At 50.8% G+C, this 16,932-nt stretch overlaps 3 protein-coding genes across 5 annotated transcripts in view; 2 read left to right on the top strand and 1 right to left on the bottom strand.

The window, feature by feature from the left end:
* Positions 1-2,247: 2,247 nt before the first annotated feature.
* UBA52 (ubiquitin A-52 residue ribosomal protein fusion product 1) lies at positions 2,248-6,033 on the top strand. Of its 3 annotated transcripts, none has more exons than XM_044658638.1 (5): positions 2,248-2,310; positions 3,767-3,888; positions 4,117-4,203; positions 5,574-5,676; positions 5,801-6,033. In XM_044658638.1, the coding sequence occupies exons 2-5, from the start codon at positions 3,786-3,788 to the stop codon at positions 5,892-5,894; spliced, it is 387 nt and encodes a 128-aa protein (XP_044514573.1). In that variant the 5' UTR covers positions 2,248-2,310; positions 3,767-3,785; the 3' UTR covers positions 5,895-6,033. The 3 variants fall into 3 exon arrangements, with proteins under 3 accessions (XP_044514573.1, XP_044514572.1, XP_044514574.1); XM_044658637.1 differs by having other exon boundaries at positions 2,295-2,316; positions 3,784-3,888; XM_044658639.1 differs by having other exon boundaries at positions 2,305-2,329.
* Positions 6,034-10,634: 4,601 nt separating this feature from the next.
* On the top strand, positions 10,635-13,662 carry REX1BD (required for excision 1-B domain containing). The gene is made up of 5 exons (XM_044658636.1): positions 10,635-10,736; positions 11,809-11,891; positions 12,068-12,272; positions 12,500-12,588; positions 13,335-13,662. Exons 1-5 carry the CDS (start codon positions 10,635-10,637, stop codon positions 13,405-13,407), a joined length of 552 nt encoding a protein of 183 aa, XP_044514571.1. The 3' UTR covers positions 13,408-13,662.
* Positions 13,663-14,224: 562 nt separating this feature from the next.
* CRLF1 (cytokine receptor like factor 1) overlaps positions 14,225-16,932 on the bottom strand; it is a 34,862-nt gene continuing 32,154 nt past the window's right edge. Inside the window, exons 13-15 of the mRNA XM_044685356.1 lie at positions 15,245-15,429; positions 14,790-14,837; positions 14,225-14,596 (exon numbers count right to left, since the gene is read on the bottom strand). Of these exons, the coding sequence (XP_044541291.1) occupies positions 14,573-14,596; positions 14,790-14,837; positions 15,245-15,429 (257 nt within the window). The 3' untranslated portion in view covers positions 14,225-14,572. The remainder of the gene's footprint in view (positions 14,597-14,789; positions 14,838-15,244; positions 15,430-16,932) is intronic.

The raw sequence follows: 16,932 nt of genomic DNA, 5'->3' as shown, positions 1-16,932 counted from the left end.
TTTTTTTAAAAAAACTCTTTCCTTCCATAGTAGAATTAATACTGAGTATTGACTTGCCAAGGGCCACGCCACTAGGAAGTGTCTGAGATAAGATTTGAATCCAAGACCTCTCATCTTTAGCTTGATCCACTGAGCTACCTAGTTGCCTCTGGAGGACCTATTTAAAAATTTTTTATTTTGAATAATATGGAAATATGTATTGCACAAAAATACATGTATAACCCAGATTGAATTGCTTGCCATCTCTGGGAAGGGGGAGGGAAAAGGGAAGAAGACAATTTGGATCATATGACTTTGGAAAACTTAAGTGAAAACTTGTTATTCCTAAAAATAACTTCCTAAAAATAATAAAATTAAATTTAAAGTTAAAAAATATATTTTTTGTTTTTCTTCATATCATCCCCTTCTCCCCTTAGGGCTTAGCACAGTGTTGCTTTTAGCAAGCACTTATGACTTATTGACTCAGTGACTAATTGGAGAGCAGTCCATTCCTAGTACCCCTGCCTGGAATACACTGCCACCCCTGGCTTCTCTCAAGGCTAAGCATGAGGGAGCTGCTAAGTGGCTCAGTGGTTGAAAGCCAGGCCTAGAGATAAGAGGGCTTGGGCCTGGGTTCAGATTTGACCTCAGACACTTCCTAACTGTGTGACTCTGAGCAAGTCCCTTAACCCCCACTGCCTAGCTCTTATCTCTCTTCTGCCTGGGAACCAATACACAGTTTTGCTTCTAAGATAGAAGGTAAGGATAAAAAAAGAAAAGGCTTAGCTTGAATGTTACCTTCTACATGGAGCCTTTCCTGATTCTCCTCACCTGCTAGTGCCTTCTCCTCTGGAATATGCTGGTAATTGTTTAACGACTAACCCTACAAAAAGAGACTATATTCTTTTTTTCCATCACTTTCTTAAGTCCAGAAAACAAAAAAATCAAACCCTGATTGGTAGGCTTTTAGAATTTCTCAGCTGCAAATACTGAAAATTTAGTAGTTGTCTCAGCTACCCCTACAAAGGTGATAGCTAGGTGGTCCAGTGCATAAAATACTAGGTCTGGAGTCAGGAAGACCTGAATTCAAAAGAAAATACCGAAGAGGGGCCTTGAAGAGCCGATGGGATTGACCATTTTTCTTCTAGTCTTGTATATTTATGCTCTCTACCCTTAACTAGATTCTTAGCTATTGGAGGGCAAGAACAAGATTCACTTTTGTTTTTGAATTCTTAAATTCATGGTAACCCAGTATATAGCAGTAGTATAATAAATAAATGTTTGTTCAATTGATCAGTAAGGACCTATTGAGACCAGAGGGGCAGCTGGGTGGCTCAGTGGATTGAGAGTCAAGCCTAGAGATGGGAGGTCCTAGGTTCAAATTCGGCCTCAGACACTTCCCAGCTGTGTGACCCTGGGCAAGTCACTTGACCCCCATTGCCCACCCTTACCACTCTTCCACCTAAGAGCCAATACACAGAAGTTAAGGGTTTAAAAAAAGAAAAAGAAAAAATAGAAAGTAAGATTTGGAGATGTTGAGATCCTGGATTTAAATCTGACCTCAGACACTTCTTAGCTGTGTGACCCTGGGCAAGTCACTTCCATTGTCTAGCCTTTACTCCTCTTCTGCCTTGGAATCAGTACATAGTATTAATTCTAAGATGGAAGATAAAGGTTTAAAAAATAAAACTAAAAAATAAAAAGAGAAATAGACTTTTGAATTGGAAGCATGCTTTGGAACAGGCTTAGATTTGCATGCAGAAGATCTGGCTTTGAATCCTTGTTCTGCCATTTACAAATATGGCCTTCGTCAAGTCACTTCTCTGGGCCTCAATTTCCTTATTTGTAAAATGAGGGACCGAGTTTGAGTAAATGACCCTTATTAGAGAGAGTGTAATGAAATAGACAGAGAGCTGGTATTGGGTTTGAATTTAATCCGAGTCTGGGACAAAAGTAACTTATTGTTTGGGTCTCAGTTTTCCCATCTGTAAAATGAGGAGCTTGGGTCTAGAGACCTGAAAGGTACTCTCTAGCTTTAAAATCTAAGATCCTATGATCTCACGCGGCTTTGGTAGCCTCATGACATGACCTCGTTCTGCGGCTGGATAAGAAGGAAGTCTTCTGCCAGGACGTGGGCTGGCGTCACGCGCCCGCCTCCAAGATGGCCGCGACGGGAGCGGAAATGAGGCCGAGGGGGGCGGGGCCTGGCGGGATTGTGACGTGAGGATCCCTGCAGCGGGGTGGGGCTTGGGCGCGCAGGCGCGGAAAGGCAGCGAAGCGGCGGTTTCCGCTTCCGGTGGCCTCTTTCTCTCCAGCGAGGCGGCCGAGCGGGTGCGTGTTGCTAACCGGGGTAGGGGCCGACTGTGGGGCGGGAGACACAGGGCCGGGGCTGGGAACTGGGCCCAAGGGAGGGTAGCGACGCGGGGAAGTTGGGCCGTGTCCGAGAAACCGCAGAGGCAGGGCCCAGGTGGGGAGGCCGAGGCTTGCGGGGCGAGGGCCCGTCTAGGCCTGGGGGCAGGGAGCGAGCGGGACCGCGCTAGCTTGGGCCTGGGCTTTCTCTCGGACCCCGTCTTTCCATGGAACCGCCTCCTCACCAGAGGACCTGTGACCTCCTGGAGCCCTCCAGGGACGAGGAGATCAGTTCCTGCCGAGGCAGCCCATTCCACTTCGGGACAGCTCACTGAGATCGATAAGCAATTAGTTGGAAGGACAAATGAGGTCCCATCCAGCATGAGGTTCACTGGCTGTGCCATCGCTCTGTTCTCGGGTGTGCTTGCTACCGCTGCCAAGATACACGGATGAGTCATTGGTGAAATCACCAGATCCTTTCTGGTCCCTCTTCTAGAATGCAGGATGGAGAGGCTGGGTTCTGGCTGCATAGGGGAAAGGGTCAGAAAAACCTCTGGATCCCCGCAGTGTGTCCCCCCCTCTTTAAAATGAGGGATTGTTCCTTCTAGCAGTGTGGACCTTTGGTCAAGACATGCTGGGGACAGGATTGGAAAGGACCTCAGGCACTGAAACCATGGGTATTCTGAGCATGTGCCCTGTATCCCCTTGGGGGACAAGTGCTGACTGGGGAAGACCAGAACTGACATAAAACGCAGAAAAAAAGTGCTGCATTGGGGGAGGGTGAAACTAGAACAAGAGAGAAATAAAAGGAGCTTAGAATTTTAGATTTCAGAGTTGAACCTTAGAAATCATCTAGTTTGTTCTTCCCCATTCACACACTTAGAGAGCTGAGGAAGTCAAGGCTCAGAGGGGTTAAATAATTTACTAGAAATATAGGTAGATATGAATTCAAGTGATCTGACTCCAAATTTAGTTTCACTGATAGCCCTTTCCCAGCAAAAAAAAAATGTAAAATAGATTAAAAAAATTTTTTGCTGCAGAACTTTAAAGACAACTCTAAACTGCTTAGAAACAGAAGCTAGTCAGGGACAAGTTTTGGGAGAAATTTAGGCAAATTTCTGAAAAGAAGCTGGAACTTGGGTGAGTTGGACTGGTACTAAAGGACAGGTCATACTGTCTGGTATGTGGGGTCGGAGAAACTTGTTGGAGCTGGATATAGATGAGAATCTTGTCCAGGAATTTCAGGGGAAACAAAAGGTAGCCAAGCTGGTTTAGGCCAAAGTAAGGAGAAGGTCCCTTGTGAGAGATTTCACCAATTGGAACTCGGGAGAAGACTGAAAGACTAAGGTAGAAAATAAATGATTGGATGACTATCAGTGGCAGCTCAGAATAATGGTGGCTGTGTCATTCACTGTGTCCTGTCCAAACCTCCCTTCAGCGGGCGCAACGTTGCAGAGATGCAGATCTTTGTGAAGACCCTGACGGGCAAGACCATCACTCTTGAGGTAGAACCCAGTGATACTATCGAAAATGTCAAAGCCAAAATCCAGGACAAGGAAGGTAAGTGTCCTTTTGGTTTGGGCATCCCTTGTCTATCTAGCTTCCAGAAGATCAGGCCCTTGAACATTCTTTTATCTCCACCCTTTCCCTATAGGCTGACCTTTTTTTTTTTTTCTCTTTGTAGCCTATTGTACCCATTACAGGCTACCCCCAAACAAAACTGCTCTCATTGCTCTGAGCTAGGCCATGCAAGCCATTTACTCAGAATGCTTTTGGTGTCAATCCTAGGTATCCCACCAGATCAACAACGTCTGATTTTTGCTGGAAAACAGCTAGAAGATGGCCGGACTCTTTCTGACTACAACATCCAGAAAGGTGCACTATGTCTTTACCTGGAGGGATGTTGTTGGGGGAGGGGAGGTTTTCCCTATAATAGGATCACAAAATAGTGATAGGGAAATCCGGTAACATAGCCATAGAAAAGAAAGGATGCTGGAGTCAGAAGCATCATTAAGCATCTGTTAAATACTTGTGTGTTCCTAGGCAAGTCACTTCTCTGAGCTCTATAGTTTCCTTATCTGCAAAATAGGACCACTAATACTTAATAGGGGCATCTAAATGGCACCGTGGATGGAGTACCAGGTCTGGAGTCAAGAAGACTCTTCCCTGGGTTCAAATCTGGCCTCCAACATTAGCTACTTAACATTGTTTGCCTCACTTTCCTCATCTGTAATGACCCCAAATAGGATCTCAATTTTAGTACTTCCCTACTTCTCAGAGTGTTGTGAGGAAAGCCCACTTGGAGCTATATAAAATAAGTTTTTAATAGTTTGGGGGAACAAGCTTATGATATTGCCAAAGAATATAATAGATTTTCTAGAAATCTTTATTCAATTCTTAACTAGATTATATTTTCAGGAATGGGACAATGTTGTTTTGTTTTTTTTATTGTGTTACCTATAGTATTAGTGGTCTATAATCACATGAATTTAATTTGAAATCGTCTTGAAAAGATACAATATTTTTATTATCTTTAGCAGGAGAGATTCCTCTCAAATGTACTGTGGATTTTTTTATATCCCTTTTCTCATATATAAGGAAGGTGCATACTATATCAGGCACTGTGTTATTTTGTTGTTTGAATGTTTCAGTTTGTCCAACTCTTTATGAACCCATTTGGGATATTCTTGGCATATCCTGGAAAGGTTTGCCCTTTCCTTCTCCAGCTCATTTCATAGGTGTGGAAACTGAGGCAGACAGGGTTAAGTGACTTGCCAGGGTCACCTAGAGTTAATGTCTTAAGACTGGATTTGAACTCTCATCTGCCTGACTCCCAAGCCCTACATTCTGTTCTTTTAGCTACTCATTGTGCTCACTGGCATGTTGTATCTCCAGAGGACAGTTATGTTTCTCCTTAGGAGTCTTGGAGTGTCTTTAGTGCTTAATACCACCCTCAGGGTAGGTACTGTTGCTGTTCCTCTTTTACTGTTAAGACAGATAGGTGTACTGACTTCTTGCTTCCCTGGTATCATAAAACTGGTACAGGTATGAGACTTGGATCTTACTAACTCCAGGCCCAGGGCTCTCTCCATTGGGCCACTAGCTGTCTCTGTGCTCAGTAATCTAGATCCTCTTAGACTTGTCTCCTCATTTAGGTCATGGTTATTATGTTTCTCACTCTCTGTACCCCATCCCTAGTGCCATGTACATCATTGGTACTTACAGGTGCTTTGATTTGTTCTCAGAGTCCACTTTGCACTTGGTGCTGCGTCTTCGAGGGGGCATCATTGAGCCTTCCCTTCGCCAGCTGGCCCAGAAGTACAACTGTGACAAGATGATCTGCCGCAAGTATGCCCGGGACTTGGCAGGGGGTGGGTAGGGGTACAGAGTCTGAATTGTTGAATTTCTCCATTGGGCTTGTCCTGCATATCCATATGGAGTGACCTCAATGTCAGTGTTGTTCTCCTTGCAGGTGTTATGCCCGCCTGCACCCCCGCGCTGTAAACTGCCGTAAGAAGAAGTGCGGCCACACCAACAATCTGCGCCCCAAGAAGAAGGTCAAATAAAGAGGCAGCCTCGGGACCCAGTTTTTGTTTGGCTCCCGTGACTGAAGTGACATTTAGTACTCTGTTGTAACAAGGCCTTGTAACTGGGTTTAATGGGGCTGTGATATCAATAAAATCCCCTTTTAGTTGAGAAGCAGGAGCTCTTGTGTCTGTGCAACTCATTCTGTACTTGTAGGAGCTTTTGATGGATAGAGCCTCTGGGAGGAAAAGAGTGGAAAGGTGCTGAGGGGAGGGGGTGACTGGGAAAAAGGCCACTATTGTATGTCAGCTGTCCACCCCAGCCTTCTGTTGAATGGCTGGAAGTGCAACCTGTGTCCTTAGGAAGTTCTCTTCTAGCTTTGTCTCTTGATTTACTCAGTTTGACCTGGAGCAGTCACTTTGTCTATAAAATGAGAATGCAGCTTGTGAAGAAAAGTGGTTGGTAATATGTAAGTTAATGATTTTATTTAGTTTTGCCCCCTTTGACTTTTTCCACTCACTTTTGCCAAATCATTTCTTCTGCTGTAATATGGGTTTGGGCTCTTAAAAATAGGAGCCCATGGGGGTAGCAGCTAGGTGCCTGGATTGAAAACTAGGTCTGGGAGATGGGAGGTTATTTCAAGTCTGGCCTCAGACACTCTAGCTGTGTGAGTCAGGACAAGTCACCCCAGTTGCCCAGGCCTTATCACTCTTACATAATACTGATTTTAAGAGTGAAGGTAAAGGTTTTTAAAAAAAAGTAGGTGCCTTCCCCATATGTGATGTGGAATTCATTGGAGTTGTGGCTGAGAGCCAGGGCTAAGCATTCCTCCTTACCTCTTTAGCAGTAATATGAGTTCCTACCTTGACATCTTAGAGCAAAGAGATTGGTAGGTAACATGCTGGGGATATTGTAAGAGGATTCCTCCTGTGGGTGGGTTTGGTTTAAATGACCCGTCTTCATTGGCCCTCTTCCAGTCACCACAATGGGCCCAACATGTTCTGATCTCCCCAAACCTGTTGAGTTTGAAAAAGTTTAAACAAATCTTTCATCAGGTATAACGAGCTAGACTTGACACAGTTTCCAGCATGTAGAAGTACACAGGTGCTTGTTTGGAAAATTTGTCAGAGGATACACGGGTCCTTTAATACCTGAGTGAGAATCCTACAGTGTTAATGTGGAAGTAGTAAGTGACCTTTGGTCCTTTTTTGAAGACTCCAATGACAGAAGCTGTCTCCTGAGATCTGTTCTACTTTGGGGACAACTCTGGTTGTTACGTAAATGCCAATTTGGACTCTTCCAGCTGAGAGAGTCTTAGGTTCTCCTGGAGTGCTTCCACGCTTGAAGGTTTTTCTGGGACACTGGATAGAGGTCACAGGAGGTGACTCCATCTGGTTAAATCCTCTATCAGTGGTTCCCAAACTTTTTTGGCCTACCACCCCCTTTCTAGAAAAAATATTACTTAGTGCCCCCTGTCACATACTATCATTGCCCCCAAATGCACCTGTGGCCATCACCGGGGGGGCCCCCATCTCTGCAGCACCCACCAGGGGAGTGGTGGTGCCCACTTTGGGAATCACTTTATGAATCTTCCAGGTTCTCAGTGCCAAGAGCAGCAGGGTTAAACTGTCCCGTGTTGAATGCCACACCTGCTTTCTGTAAGTTCCTATGGAATGCAGTAGGCATAATGATGGGTTGGGGCATGGATCTGGATTCTTGGTACTTCCCTCATCTATGAAATGAAGGGGATGTACTTGACCTTGGAGGTCATTTCTAGCTCTTGCTCTCTGACTTAAACTTGGAAAGTAATAGATACGTGCCCTCTCTGGGCATTTTGGTGCAAAGATCTCTTCTAAGAGCTTTTTGCTCAGGATGGACCTGTGAAGCTGGTAGTGTCACCATTACCCCTCACAGAGAGAAGGGGCAGCATGATCTAGTATATGATGTTCAGTGGGTAGCTCAGTGCTGCTTCCCCAGGGCAGAATGAAGTTGCATTAAAATATAATTGGGACAAAATTTTTTAAAAGTAAAAATGCAACAGAAGGTAATGTACACATGTGGTTTTCCTAAGTCAACACATGACCCTTCCACACTTTTGTGGCCCTCCTTTCTGTTCAAATTTGACACCACTGGCCTAGCAGATAAGGTGTTGGGTTTGAAGTCAGGAAAAACTAGATTCAAATTCTACCTCTTGACAGAATAGCTGTGTGACCCTGAACAAGTCACTAAACTTTCAGTATTTTCTTCATGCTAAGGAAAACAAGTCTGAGTATTGGCATGTATACAGATGAGGAAACAGGTTTGTAAAGATTAATTTTATGTATGGCTTAATATTTGATAGGGCCTAGACAACCAACCTAGACAAGAGTAGAGTAGAAGATTATAGATTTTGTAGATGGGGAAAGTGACTTACTCAAGGTCATACACTGAGTTCAGGGTAAAAGAAGGGGAAAAGAACTCCACATTTCTCAGTTCCAAGTTCAGAGCCCTACCTACTTCAGCTGTCTCAAGGTGAGAACTGGGACATAATACCTCAACCCAGTCAGGTACGATGGAAAGAACTCTGGGCTGGAGTCAGGGGAAACATCTCTGACCCTGAAGAGATGACTGAACTTGGGCAATCAGCCAATTGTCAAAGCATTTTAAATTGTTCTTAATTTTTAAAAATTAATTGATTTTTTTAAAACAAATCAACTACCTCTTTCCTTTCCATTCACCTCCTCATTGGGAAAACAAAACTCAAACTCCCTGTAATATAACTGTCTAGCAAAATTGCAGTATTGGTCACATCCAAAAAGAATGTCTGTACTCTGAATCATTCAGCTCTTGGCTGGAAGGGGAGCAGCAGATTTCAAAGCAAGTCTTTTGGAATTGTGTTTAGTCATTTCATTGATCAGAACTCTCAGGATTTTATTGTAAATATGTGTAATATTGTCTACATTATTGTATATTTTCTGGTTCTGCTCACTTCACATCAGTGCATACAAGATTTTCTGAGTTTCTCTGAAATTGACCTCTTCATGGTTTTTTGCAAAATTCTGTTGGTCATAGACCATGATGTGTTCAAGCCATTCACAGCTGATGGGCACTTCTTTGGATTCCAGCTTTTTGCCATCACAAAAAGAGCTGCTTTCAATATTTTTGTTTGTATAGAGCAGTGATTCCCAAAGTGGGCGCTATTGCCCCCTGGTGGGTGCTGCAGCGATCCAAGAGAGCAGTGATAGCTACAGGTGCATTTATCTTTCCTATTAATTGCTATTAAAATTTAAAAAAAATTAATTTCCAGGGGGCTAAGTAATATTTTTTCTGGAAAGGGGGAGGAAGGCCAAAAAAGTTTGGGAACCACTGGGATAGATCCTCTTCCTTTGATCTCTTTGAGGCTTAGGCCTAGTATCACTTGCTCAAAAGGTTTAATATGGTTTAATTAATTAATAAGATCAGTTTGGTTTAATAACTTCTTGAGCATTGTTTGAAATTGCTTTTCAGGATGGCTGGACCTGTTGCTCCACCAACAGTGAAATCACCTGTTTGTCCCCAGGCCCTCTAGCATTTGTCATTTTCTTTTTTTCAGTTTGCCAATCATCATTGTCCTAGGAGCTGGCAAACCACTCAGTTTACTCATCTGAAAAGAAAGGGGCAAAATTCCATGTTTTTTAAAGTCAGGAAAAGCACCATTTTGTGGTGTGTGTGTGTTGGGACTGGAGTGTGAAATGTGCTGGATTAGGAAATCAAAGGAACTGAGTTCAAATCCCAGATTTACTCTCACTGCAGGCAGCTAGATGATTCTGTGGATTGCACTCAGCACAGTGCCTGGCACATAGTAGGTGCTTAATAGATATTGATTCATTGATTGGCAAGGGGGGAATCTCCAGCCTCCAACATTTACTGTGTGCCCTTGGGACACTTAACTGCCTCAGTGTCCCATCTGTCATGGGGATCATAATTCTACCTCTCTCACAGGGTTGTTCAAAGGATATAATTCTAACAGCTGGCACGTTGTTGCCTCCTTGCTCTTTTATTCACTGATGAATATCCTAATAATAAATTGATTGAGTATACAAGCTCTTATGTGCCAGGCAATGATAGAATCTGGGGATACAAAGAAAAGCCCATGTAGCATTAGAATATTTTCAGAGATGGCCTTAAGAACGTTGGACTTGAAGTTTGAAGTTGTTCAGTCACATCTGTGTCCATATTTGACTCCTCTTGACCCCTTTTGGGGCTTTCTTGGTAAAGATACAGGAGTGGTTTGCCATTTCCTTCTCCAGCTCATTTTACTGATGAGGAAATCCAGACCAGTAGAGTTAAGTGACTTACCCAGGGTCACACAGCTAGGAAATGTCTGAGGCTGGGTCTGAATCAGCACTCTACTGCACCACCTAGCTGCCCCAAGTCTTAAGACCCAAGTTCAAATTCTCCCTCTGATGCTTACAGGCAGTGCAGCGGTGGTAGGCAAATCACTGAATCTCTCCCAACCTGTTTCAAATCTGTAAGTGGGGATAATCATACCACCAGCACCTCCAACTACGCAGTATATTTAAAGTGCTTCGCGCACACCTTGAAGCGCTATGGAAATGGAAAAATACTTAGTATTGTTCATGGGAGAGTCAGCTCTGGAACAGCGTGGTTTGTGTGGACAGAGAAGGGTCCTGGGCAGGGATGAGGGAGTCTGGATGACCGCCGGTGGCCCCGGCCTGTCCTGAGTCCTCCCGCCCTGCAGGGGGCGCAGGCGGAGTCTGCGCCCCTCTGGGGCCGGCCGGCCCCGCCGGGCTGCGGCCTCTATGGGGCCTGCCATGCCGGGAGCTAGTGCCGAGGTGGAGGCTCCTGCGGCCCCCGGCGGAGGGGCGGGCAGCCCAGGGCCCGAGGAGCCGGCCCGGGCCGGGGTGAGCCTGCCGAGGCCATAGGGGAAGAGAGGGGAGGGTTACGGGTAGGGCTCGGGCTGGGGGTGGGGAGATCCGCCGCTGGAGAAGGGCGTGTGTGTGGAGAGGAACACAGATAGCCGGGAGACGGGGTGCGGGGTGGGAGGCGATGGATGGCCTGGGCTTCTTCCAAGCTCCCCTACCAGAGTGCGCCTCACAGTGGCCATTGCTTCCTCCCCCGCCCCCCACAACCGGCGTGCTTTCAGAGCCCCGCCTACTCGTTCCTTCCCTTTGGCGCCCCCCAGTGGCCGCTGTCCTAGCTCCGCTTCCCACCCCTTCCCTCTGGCATTCCCCTGTCTGAGAGTCCCTGCGTGGGATAGAGGTGGTGGTGGGGCTTCCCTTTGGTACCCCCTAGTGGTCTATGCCAAGTTCTATCTCCTACCCCTTCTTTCTGGCAATTCCCCTGTTTGACAGTCCCTGCGTGGGGTGAGGGGGACATTTCCCTCTGGCCATTCCCTCTGGCCATTCCCTCTGCCCTAGAGACCCTGCACGTCCCTTCCCTCTGGCGCCCCCTAGTGGCCAATGCCTGAGCTCTTGCTCCCCTGCCTGAGCGACCCTGCGCGTCTCTTCCCTCTGGCGCCCCCACTGGCCGCTCCTTGCAAAGCCCCGGGTTTTCCTTTTGCTCCTTTTCCTGTCTTCTCCCTCAAATGAGAAGGTTGGATTAGATGACTTCCAGGGGCCAAGCTACTGCGGGGTCGGGACTCCTTTCCCAGATGCCCCTGCTCCCGGCCGGCCAGATTGCAGTGACATCCCCAGGCCCCGCCCCACCCCCATCCCTGTCTACGCCTCTCCTCCGCCACGCTTGGCCCCTCTGGTCCAGGCTGGAGCTCTGCCGGCTTGGGGACCCGTAGAGGGACCTGGCGCAGCGCTGGGGAAGGAAGGGACCGAGGCTGAATCCCTCCTTTCTAGGCCCTTGTTCTTGGGACCTTCAAAGAAGGCTGGGGGGCTGGGCAGAGCCTTTCCGAGGCCTCTGTGAAATGGGCCCACGGGTGCCGATCAGAGCCCTCCCATTTCTCCCTCCTCTGTATCCCCACAGAGCCAAGCCCAAGTCCGAGACCTGCTTTTGCAACTTCAAGACCTTCAGGCTGAGCGCTCCGAGGCCTTCGGACTCCTGGACCAGTCAGTGGGGGTCGGGGGTCCTTGGGGAGGGCCAGAAGCCATGGTGCCTTCTGCCGGCATTGCCTGGGACCCCGGACGAGTTCTGGGACTTCCTGGGGCCCCCTTGTTCCTCTCTCCTGTGAGGGGGCTCCGCCGGCCTTCTCCGACTCTGCCTAAGCCACTTGCCTTCCTTGCAGGGGTCACCGGGCCTACTTGAGCAGCGGGCCGCACTATGACTTCCCCCGCTACCGGCAGCTGGTGCACGAGGTGACCGAGGCCTTTGCCAGCATCTCCCGAGAAGTGCTGGCCATCCAGGAGCTGCTCCGGGACAGCCACGGGCGGCCGGACCTTGCCCAGCACGTGGCCCGCCTGCAAGACCAGGAGCAGCAGCGACTGGAGCTGGTCAGCCCCTGCCTCCTGCCCCCTTGGCCTGCGTCCTCAGCCCCAGTCAGCCCTCCTACCTTCGTCCCTGGCCTCCGCCTAGCCCTCCCTCCTCCAGTGTTTCACTGTCCTGGGCCTCCACTCTCCCCAGACTCCGGTGGGCGAGGGGCCAGGCAGGCGGCTGGGGGTGTGCCCGGGGGGAGTGGCCTCGGGCCCACACTCAGGGAGCCGCTCTCCTCTCCCCCCAGACAGCCGCTCTACAGCTGGCCCGGCAGAAGGCCCAAGAGGAGCCCGGGGCCGTGGCCCCCAGGGAGGAGGTTCAGGAGCTGCGCCAGAGGTGGGGCTCACCTGCTCTGGAGGGTGGGGGGTGGGGTGGGGTCCTGGGAGAGGCCCCCAGCATTCACCCCTCCTTCCTAGCCTCTGCCTCTTCCCTAATGCACACGGGCACATGCCCACAGACACGCGTGAGCACACGGGCACACCCCCTCATGTCCTCCCTTACACACTTGCACATGCCCACAGACATGCGTGCCCACACGGGCACACCCCCTCCTGGCCTCCCTTACACACACACACACACACATACACGGGCACACACAGACATGTGTGCCCACGTGCTCTCATACTAGGACAGTCACAGTTACACACGCTTCCACGTTCCCACGTCCGCAGCCTCTCCCCCAGCACACGCAGACTCCCCGACGTACGCGCTCTTCCTCGGGGCTCCCCTCGGAGGCCCTTTCCTCTCCCCGGGCCCGGCTCCCCCTGCGCCTCCTCTGGGTCTCTTCCTCTTCTCCGCCTCCCTCCTCACATCTCACGTGCCACTGACTTGGTGGGCCAGCCGGGGTCCCCTTTGGGCCACACCCTCTCGCCCCCGTCCCCTCCCCTGCGGGCCCCTCGGAGCCGGCAGGGAGACCCAGTGGGCCGGGGCGTGGGCGGGCGGGCCTGGTGAGCTACCACCCTGCAGAGGGCTCCGTCGCCTTCTCTGGGCCGAGCCTTTCGTAAACAGGCCTGCTGGAGCTGCACGGTCGGGATAATTCGATCCATCTGGATCTTATTTATAGTTTCCATCCGCTCTTGTAGGATAATTAAAACCATGGAGGTAATCAGTGAGATTGTCCAGGACCTGAAGTATGATTCGGAAGAGGCTGAGTGATGTTTGGCCCCGAGGGAGATGGGAAACGCTAGGAGGAGAGGCGCCCGCCCGCCCACCGCCCCTCAGCCTCCTCTGGGGTCACTGGGCTCCGGGCTGGGGGATGGGAGGCCTGTGCAGGGCCCTCACCCCCTCCGGATGCCATCCTCCCCCGGGGGAGCCCCCGGACCGCACCCTGCGGGGGGAGGCCACCATCCCTTTGTGACCCTTTGGGCAGCGTCCCCGCGTGTGCCACAATAAAGCGCTCTGTCTCCCCTCTTCTCTCTCCTCTTCCCTGCGCCGTGGTTCACACATCGACTCTGTTGCGAGGGAGCCGAGGCTCAGAACCGAGACCCAGAGCTGGGCTCCTCTCTGTGGGCCCTTCGTCTCTTGGGGGATTGTGGGTCTCAGGGCGGTGCCGCCTTGCCCGAGCTCACCCAGGATTGGGGTTGCAGGCCCAGGGAGGCACCTCACTCCACAGCGAGGAAGGCCAGACCTGAGAGGGGGTAGGGAGAGCCCTAGTAGATCTCTGCAGGGAAGGCCGAGGGCCGGGCAGGGGCAGGGAGAGGCCCACCACGGAGCTTCACGGCCTGGCCCTCTGCGGCCTCCATGGTCTGTACCTGGCTCAGTCCTTCCCTAACCTTGTGAGAATGGAAGAAGGAAAGAAGGAGCCTTTCAGGGAGCTGCTGGGAGCAGAGATGCCACCCAGAGATTTTAGCTTTTAGGGAGCCCCTTTCAGAGTGGCCCTGGCTCAGAGGCACCCCCCCCCCACTTGCCACTCCGACGGCTTCACCAAAAATAAGTCATTTATTTATAAGACTCTTTTGCCAGGGTGCTGGGCAGAAGCAGGAAGGTGCGGGTCCCACGAGAAGCAGGGGCTCCATCTGGCCCACCCCCTCTCAGCCCTGCCGTGTTCCGTTCCCTCACTGGCCTGCTCTTCAGGACGGCTCCTTGCCAGACGGCCGAGACGCCCGGTGGCTCCACCAAAGCCTGGGCTGCCCATGTTAGGAAGGGGCTCAGACAAGATGGGGAGGAGGTGCATCTTGTGTCCTGGATGAATCCACAGATCCAGTTCTTGGGAGGACTCGGGGTGGGAGCCCCAGATTGGTCCTCCCTCTGTGTTTCATAGACTCTTTGGGAGGTGGCTTTGGGGGGGGCAGACACCCTCCTGGCCCAGGATCTGGGACTGCTACAGTTTATCTCCGGGCAGGACCTACAGGCAGAAAAGGAGAGGAGCTGTGGCTGAGCACAGACGAAGGTGGGCACCAGGGGCTAGGACTAGAGTTTTAGTCACACCAGGGCTTGGATGGAACAGGCACAGTTGGCTTGGAAGGCTGCGTTTTGGGGAAATGCGTGGGTCCCACTCTCTCCCTGTGGCCCCCTCACCCATCCAGAGTCCTGATTACCTCTCGCCGTGCTCCGTCTGCCCGAGGACAGGAGCCCCTCGTCCTGTGCTTAGAAAGAACATGAGTGATGTTTGAGGGCGTCTGCTCCCAGCCACCCAGGGTCCCCTAAATTATCGCCTTAAGGCAGGAGGGGTCAGGGCTGGCCCCTGGCTCAGAAACAGGGGCCCCAACATAAGGCCTCCAAGGCCCCAATTCTCAGGGCTCATGGCTGGGAGTTCAAGACACTTGTCCTAGTTCTGCCATGGCTTTGCCGGGTGACTCTGGGCTGGGGATTTCCCATCTCTGAAATGAAGGGGTTGGCCTAGAGGATCCCTTCCCAGCTCTGCGATGATGGAGGATCTAAGATCGCTTCTCTAGGCTTCCTTCATTTAGGGAAGAGGCAGCGGGCCAGGCTGCTCAGTGGGCAGGGCACGGGGCACCCTCTAGGGAAGGCTCCAGCTCTGGGCCATACCTACCTGGTTGCGGGTCTTGTGGGATTTCTGCATCCAGGCTCGCCACTGGTCATAAAGGCGGAAGCTGAGGTTGGGGCAGTAGGAATGCTTCTTCAGCCAGCCCAGGAACTGCTTTAGCTCCCGTCTCACTGGCATGGAGCTGGGCTCCCCTCCCCGAGGCTCACAGGCGCCACTAGAGCCCTGCCGCTCTGGAGAATGGAGAGAAGCCATGGAGACCTGGCGCTGCCAGGAGAGACAGGCGGCAGCCTGGGGAGTGCCTTGGGTCTGAACCATGAGCTCGGGGCTCTGCCAGCTTTTAGGCTGTTCTAGGTTTAACCGTGGCCTCTCCTGGGCTCTGGATCGAGAACTCTTGTGGGTTCTGGGCTAAGGGACCGCCTGGGCCCCGGGTGTCACTGTCTGGGAGCTAGTCTCCAAGCTTTGGGCCTAATCCCAGGAGGTGGGAGAGACAGAGCAGGGTAAGACTAGGGAAAGAGAGAGAGGAAAAGGTCAGAGAGGGTGCCACAGGTGAGCTCCGAGCCAGGGCTTTGCCCATCTCTGGGTGAGAGGCGTGCCAGCGTGCCCAGGTACCCACATGTGTTTGTGACCTTCCATGCCCACGCACATATGGCCACGTGTCCAGGCGTAGAGATGCGGATTGCTCTGCTTATGTATCCATGGACACGCAGGTCCACATTTGCCTAGGCTCCTGTGTGCACATCAAGCCCCGGGGGGATGTCTGTGTTGGGGGGGGCAGTGAGTGAATGAATGAGCAGCCTGTCTCCCCCTCACTCACTCCCTTGTTCATTAGGGCTTGAGAAAAGCTGAAGGGATTTCTTTCTTTCATTTTCCACAAAGAAAGAGCAGAAGACCCCATTGAGCTGATCCCAGGTGTGTGTGTGGGGGGGGGGGGGAGAGAGAGGGTAACAGAGAGAGGGAGAGGAAGGATGAGAAAGAGGTGGGGAGAGAGAGGGAGGAGAGAGGGAGAGGGAGAATAAAAGATGGGAGAGAGAGAGGGAAGATGAGAAGGAGGAGAGAGGATGAAAGAGAGAGGGAGGAGGAGAGGGGGGAGAGAGGGAGAGGGAAGATGAGAGGGGAAGAGAGAGAGGATGAGAAAGGGGAAAGGGAAGATGAGAGGGGGGAGGAAGAGAGGGAGAGGGGAAGAGAGAGTGAGAGGGAGGAGGAGAGAGAGAGAGAGAGAGAGGGAAGATGGGGTGGGGTGGGGAGAGAGAGAGACCCTAGAGGTGAGGGTCTGAGTCAGGAAAGGAGGGGAAGAGACTGATGAAGTTAGGTAGAAAAGGAGACTCCGTTATAGAAGAACAGTGAGATTTAAAAGGAAGAAATGAAAAGAGACCCTGGACAGGGAGATATACAGGGAGTGGGGAATGGAAAAAAAAAACAAAAAAAAAAACAGGAGACAGAGAAGAGGAAAGAGGAAAAGAGACAGGGATATAGAGAACAAGGGATAAGGGAGGAATAAAGTAGGCTCCTTGAGAGGAGGAGACCCCCAAACAGTGGTTGATTGACCCCATGGCTTCATGCCCAGTTTCAAGGGTCTCTCCAGAGATGGAGAAAAATGGGGAGATATCTGAGCCCTTTCTCTGCCCATGGGCTAAAAATTTATTCTCCAGTCTCAGCCGGATCCTCTCAGAGCAGACTACAGCAAGCCCTCCCCCCGCCCCCCCCCACCCCCTGCCCCCATCCCTGTCCACCCT

The sequence above is a fragment of the Gracilinanus agilis genome, chromosome 1, assembly GCF_016433145.1.
Source record: "Gracilinanus agilis isolate LMUSP501 chromosome 1, AgileGrace, whole genome shotgun sequence".
Classification (NCBI taxonomy): domain Eukaryota; kingdom Metazoa; phylum Chordata; class Mammalia; order Didelphimorphia; family Didelphidae; genus Gracilinanus; species Gracilinanus agilis.
This window is presented reverse-complemented; position numbering and strand designations above follow the sequence as displayed.